The sequence below is a fragment of the Limulus polyphemus genome, unplaced genomic scaffold, assembly GCF_000517525.1.
Source record: "Limulus polyphemus unplaced genomic scaffold, Limulus_polyphemus-2.1.2 Scaffold1690, whole genome shotgun sequence".
Taxonomy (NCBI): Eukaryota; Metazoa; Arthropoda; class Merostomata; order Xiphosura; family Limulidae; genus Limulus; species Limulus polyphemus.
Window position 1 is genome coordinate 209,201 of NW_013667300.1, and position 6,911 is coordinate 216,111.

Below are 6,911 nucleotides of genomic sequence, written 5' to 3' on the forward strand. Positions count from 1 at the left end.
AAATAAAAGGGCAAATGATGAGAAGAAAAGGGGATGTTACTCGACAAGTTATAAGGTTCGTTATTTATGTTCCAGCCACTCGCTTAACATACGTCATAACCTCATACGAAGATAACCTCAAAGATGTCACCTTTTCCTCGATCACAGAATCAGCCATAGATTTAGGGTATTTTTTGAGATTACTACAAATAATACTTGTTATTTGTCATAAGTTTATCGATTTTCATAGCAAGTATCTTGGACTTTAAAAACTGGTTTTCATCTCTTAAGATAAGTGCTATCTTTTTTACTTCATCATGCGAAGATGGTAAGCCAATTTCACTCAATAAATGGATTTGTCAGTTTTTTAGTGAATGGGTACGTGCTTAAATAATTTTTCGTGTCTTGGCCTTCGTACTGTTGCCTAGCAACACCAACTTGTTCTCGAAATCAGTCTCCGGAACTGAACTGTTGACGACAGCGACCGAAGTACATTCGGTGGCATCTACTTCAACAGCGTTCATACGAACTTCGTCTTTGACGTCAGTCTGACGTTTAATAATCGGTAAACTTCGGATATCTTCGTTTACCTAATATGGGCATAAACTCCGTCTTCGGTTGATAGATGTAGACCTCATAGAATTTTAATAATGTCTTTTTTCTTCATATTTTAGGGGTTCTGTAGGGCCTTACATAGGTTTCCAAAACTAAACCTTGTTGGGTAGGTATTGAAGATAGCCAATAAACCTCTAGTGACCACAGATTCGCCAACTCCGCCCTGTTATGTCGGGTACCAGTTGTCGAGAAACAGTCGGCCTCTAGCTGCGCGCGCCTCTCAAGCAAACGCGTACACCACGCAAAGAAAAAAACAAAAAAACAAAGCTTCAGCTATCTCTCAGCCTGCATGTCATTTTGACGTCACGGCACTGTTACAAAAATCACTGGCGCGCTTCTCATTGGTCGAAATTAAGTTCCGGTTGCCAAATATGGAACTAGCTACATGACAGACTCCATTCATGAACGATAGAGTATAAGAGGAAGGATTCATTCATGTAGCTAGACTTTACGAGACAACAGTGTACAAGGACTCAAATGTCAAACGATTCTTCTCCTTGTAATGAAAGCGATAACGACGTAGTGTCGACTGTACCTTATTGTAAGAGGTCTACATAAACTGTGTCACGGACGTTCATTTCTTAAACTTGCTTTCGTCGAGTACCGCTACGTCAGTATCTATCTTCTTGAGTCTTCGCGAAAGCTTCGAAGACACACAAAAAGCCGTTAGCATGATTATGGACGGGTTAGACACGCTTTCTCAGGTCGCCTTGATCAACCAACAGAATTACCGCGTTAGTTTCGATATGCTTAGTCCTTTCATCACGTCTGATGATGATCAACTCTCGCCCCAGCACGAAAAACCCGATGATTCTTCCCGGGAAACTCCGAGTTCAACCACGGCTGCAATGCCGGAAAGTGCCGACGACAGCCTCAACACACCGGTATCAACTGGGAACGGTTTTCTGAACTCTTTTTTCCCATCTGAGGACATCCTCTCAGATCCAGTACCCATTACAGGTAAGCATATTTAATAGAAACATGTTATACATTCTAAATGGGACCTTACATAAATGTGTTTAATATTATTACAGTATTGAAACGTTGGATCAAAACATGAATCGTTAATAGACATTCGGTTCGATTAACACTTGTCTCAAATTTGTGTGCACACACACACTCATACAGCTGAAATATACTTTTATATAATTACAACTTACTTTTACGTACTGATATCTACAAATTTACCTATACTTTGATTTAACTTAAAATGTTGTGATATCACTGGATATAATGTTTTATTTTCAATATTTATAACCTGAAATTTCAATTTTAATGTTTAAATAATATAAATTATGTTATCCTAGACCCTTCGTAACCTGATTTAAACAGTTGTCCGAACCAGTTTTACTTAGAGAGTATGAAGTGATGACCTGGATTCAGGTGTTCTTATTCAAAAATATAATACATAATCACAGCTGGTAAAGCACGGAATCTAAAGACATGCCCTCTTCTATCTTAATGCTGGCTTCACCATTATACTTCATTCCGTCACGACTTTAGTCTCAATGACGTCTGGTTGACGTAAGCGGGCAGTTAGGCGTAACGCAGATAGACGTCAAACTATATACTCTCGTTTGTAGATGACTCTGTTTCTATCTCCTTAGAAAAAAAATTATAAGGTATAATTTAAATTTTAAGAGGTAGAATTAATTCGTTTGGTTTTTTCAAGAGCCTTTTGTAAAGACAAATTTCATTTTTACACTCCAAAGTTTCAGGTTATCGAGAGTACGAGTGCGCCAGGACGAGTTTATTCTATTTTTAGGGATGTTCAATAAATTGAAGGGGATAAAATTCAACATTCTCCATATATAGTTTTCAACGTAACCTACTATACTTCATACTTTTTGAAGTTCGTATTTTCAGAGCACAACGAAAACGTTTAGTTCTCATGAAACGAGTTTTTGGATAGGATTTAAAAGTAATAAAGAGAAGTGAACTCATTTTTTAGTGTTATTGGTTGTCAGCGCTTGCCGAGTGTCGTTAAAAAAATAACAAAAAACATGAGTTAATAATTATGACAACCATGTGTTAACGCTAGAAGACAGCGCCAAAATAATTTAATCAGTGACAAGCAGTTGAAAACATTCATTTCACTGAACATACTTTTAGGATTTTGTTTTTAAGCATAGCAGTGTACAGGTTTAAAAGAAAGTATCGACAGCTCATGAGTACGAAGTTAAGAATTTGATGGCTTTATTTGGATAATTCACTCTAAGGATCTTATTGTCCAAAATAAATGTTTTTAAACGTTGAAGTTTGAATACATATGTAGTATATATCTATCTGTTTTTTTCGTGTGCTTGTCTTTTGTTACCAGAAATGCATGGAGGGCATGATAAAGAATATGAAAATATAAACATTTTACGATATACAAAATGGTATGGTTTCTTCTATCACACCTCATATGATTACGTATCTTAACAGATGTTGTGGCATATGTGATATAAACATTTTAAAATACTGATGCGTTTGTACAGAGCTTGTTTGTATTACATTTTTTACAGAAAGTTGGGACACAAAAATACAAAAACAGCAACAAGTGTACTAGCTGTCTTATTGAAACCTTCCTTTGTTAATAGTTGTGTGAAATTATTATTTTTTCTGAACACACAACATTTATATAGTATATTTCGTAAATGAAGAAGGTCAAAAGCTAAGCCTTCAGTATAGAGAAAATCTCGCAAATACAAAATATTATGAGATAGCTCTCAGCGAAATAAGAAGTCTAGTTCTTATAAAGTTTAGAACCAGGTAAGGAGTTAGGCTTCAGTCTATAGGTAGCCAGGAAATAATTCTGAATTGTAGAAGTTTGAAAGGTACAGTGTATGCTTAAGTTCGGCGTATGCGTTTTTTATGCTGTTGAAGTGTTTCGAGTATTACAGTTGTAAAATACTCGAGAAACTTTCATTGGATTATAGTCATTGATTACATCATAACATTAGCCTAATTTGACGTTAATTATTTTAATATGGTGCTTTTCTGTATTTAAGCAGTTCTTTATTCATAGAAAGATTTGTACTGCTTAACTAATTTTGCTGCTAAACTCCTTGACGTATGTTAATGAAATTGATAATTTTCAGAAACTATCGATCAAGCCCATTTCACACCTTAAACTCTTTATCTAGATATGCTTTAGATATCATACATGCATTATTTCTAACTATTACTGACACCCAATATTAGCCAGTTTACAAGCTTCGTTAAGATTAGTTCGCCATCAAATAGCAGATGCAATTAGAAACCTACCGGAATTATAGTTCTGTACTTTAGTGACACTACCGCAAAATAACATGAAGAAAAGGCTACCATTTAAATGCGTACGACAGCGTTAGAAGTAATCTTAAAATATATTTTTTTTTCAATTCAAGTTACACACGTAACTATTATTTTGAATATACATCTACTGAAGTTTTTTAGGCCTAACAAAAAGTGATTAAATCATGTTTGACAACAGCCATACTTTTGTATTTCATTCTCACATTTTAACTTAAAATGTGGAGACGTTTTCTCTCTCTCTTTTCTTTTTGCCCTTGTTTGACAAAATGTATTAATTTTGGCGTGCAGCTGAGTCAATAGACGCGAAAATATAATAGTTCTCATTCAAACATCACATTTGATATTTGATGTAAAGCACAGAAATAGCAGATCTGTGTTGAGAAACGAGAATGCTTCTTTAGTAAAACTAGAATATCGCGCATCGTTAACTGAGCCTGGAGTTCTTAATTATCAACATATCACAATGATACATTTCTGTTATGATTTGTTACTTTCGACTTCTTGGTCTATACGAAAATTATGGCCTGTTGTTAAGTTGTTGCGTTGAAGGCGCCCACGAGATCTCGCCAGTCCAGTATATCACGCTGTTTTGAACCGCAGTAAGCACCCTCCAGTACTGTGAGCAATTAGTCTCCACAAGCTGGCCAGCAGATTGGTTGGCTGTCCAAACACCATGATACCCTAGCAAAGGAGACTTGTTCCTTTGTTTACACTCTAACATTAGTGTCGGCTTGGGCTGTAGGATACAATCTCTCTGTTTCGTTTCTTGCCATATGCCGTACGCACGACGTAGCACAGCCCTGTCCCAAGACAGCCCTCCTCGTTTTCGGGCTTCTTGCAGTTGGGACTGCCATCCGCCATGCCCTTGTAGGTATTCCATGCCGCCCCCGGCTTCGCCTGCGGTTCGCATTTGGCCAGGTCGATTCTGGCAGTACCAACGCCCGCACAGTGGTAAGTGTCTGAACTGTATACCAACAACAGGTTGTTTGTTGTTCTTGTGTGTTGTTCCTTTTGTTTTTTTCTAACACCCAAAATACGTTAGAAACATACACAGCTTTTTCGCTGTTTAAAGCATGAGATCGTATTGAGTGTGAATTTCCATGCCTGTGTTTTATTGTAGGCCTGTCTTTGTAACCGGTATCAAAACTTTAAGCTAAATAACTCAAGTCCATTAAAATAAATACCAAAGTACTAACAAACAATCCACTCATTCCGAATATTTGTTATATCAGAAATTGGTAACTTGTGTTCATTTACGGGTTTAGGTTATTTTAGTTAAACATGATAAACATATTCTAAGGAATAATGGCACACGGGTATTACATTCAAGGGTTTGAACTTACAGTGAAAGTTGAAGAATAAAAGTTAGAAGTAAAAGCCTGATGGTTATTATATGATCACCTGAGTTCATTCGGTTGGGGTGGATTTATTTCTCATTTTATCATTGATTGAACTCTCCCTATCCCTAAAAATATAATGCTGCGAACTCCTGTTAAAATGGTATTTTATGAGGGTTAAAGTGTTATTGGTGACATTTACTTTATCACATATTTGATTCTAGTTTACATGTGAATTAAACAAAGTAAATGATGCCCTGACAATAAAATTAGGAAAATCGCTTTTTTTTTTACTTCAAAGTGCAAGTCAGTGTTTTCATTAGTATTTTGGAATGTTGTCAACGATTAGTATAAATTATATGCATCAACCTTCGCCAATGACTCTAAAATAGTCCTATAATTAACCAGCCAGAAATATATTATTTACAGTATAACATGCATTTTAGTTATTTCTAAAACATTTACAGACATGCGTGAATACATATGTTTTTTAAAATAGTTCTCATGATTAAATGTCTACACTTTTAAACGCTTCAAAGTTCATAACTGACGAAATTACATTCTGGACGTGACGCGGGCGGTTAAACATATCGTAGTTTGTAAGAGTTAGGCCTAAGACATTCAAGTAACTGATAAATGCTAGCTGACTAAATATTTATTCTAACATTTTGTAATGGTGCTTAAAAAAGTAATAATGAGGTTTAATAATGATAGTTTATGCTGAGAATGTTACATCATTAAAGTGACATTTAGTTTTAGGGTGTGTTGTATCTTTTGTGCTTTTTAACTTAAGGACCTGTAAAAGTAAGAATAGGGTAAGAACATTTGTAGTATATACCTGTATAGTTTGTTGTTTGAGGTTCTTTAGCTTTGAGATCCGTTTCATAATTAAGTAAGAACAGTACCAATAATAATAAGTTTATTTTCCTTCTGTACCAAAATGTAGCCTACCATATGTCAGTATTAGTAATACAGTGTCTATGGTATGTTGTTTTTCGGTTTATTTATACTTCTATCTGAAAAGATTTTTTTTTTATTGAACACTGATGTTATGGTTTCAAGATGGTGAAATCGTAAGATATTTTACAGTCATTGCAAGTCTTTCATTTGCAATGACTTTGTGAACTTCGTATATTTTGAGTCAATATTTTATTTGTTTCTAATTTTAGCCTACTTTTGCATACAAAATATGTATAAATGTTCATTAACTAGTTTGGTGTAATGATATTCGTTTAGTGTGAAGGGAATCCAACACTTTTTCTTAATTGTCATGTTCAAGGACTTCTCGTGCAGGATATATTTGTTTACTTGTAGTAAATATTTATTGAGTGACATATCTGGCTGATTTCTATCGTTATGAGTTATGTGAAACTGTAACCTGAAGATATATACAGTGTGAATATATATATATACGTATATATATGTATATATGTGCATACACCCACTTACAGTCTGGAAATTAACCACCTGAATGCGGCGGCAATTGTCATAGTAACTTTAAATTCCCAACAGCAGTAATTTTTAAAAGCCTTTTTCTGATATACATTTTATTTTTCATTTCTTGAAGTAAAGTATGTTTGACATCGTAGTGTTTATGACTGTAACAAGAATTACTGAATCCAGTGGTTTTAAGCTTCATATATGACTTGACACCCATTCGGATACAATCTCTAAAGCAGGCTGAATAATAGCCTTTTAATT

General features: G+C 35.0%; 1 protein-coding gene across 2 annotated transcripts in view; it reads left to right on the plus strand.

The window, feature by feature from the left end:
- Positions 1 to 756: 756 nt before the first annotated feature.
- LOC106464568 (early growth response protein 1-like) overlaps positions 757 to 6,911 on the plus strand; it is a 9,581-nt gene continuing 3,426 nt past the window's right edge. Inside the window, exon 1 of one of the 2 annotated variants that reach the window (XM_013924719.2) lies at positions 757 to 1,554. In XM_013924719.2, coding sequence (XP_013780173.2) covers positions 1,266 to 1,554 — 289 coding nt within the window. In that variant the 5' untranslated portion in view covers positions 757 to 1,265. Of the gene's footprint in view, positions 1,555 to 4,683; positions 4,825 to 6,911 lie in introns of those variants that run through there. The other variant, XM_022392305.1, reaches the window with a different exon arrangement.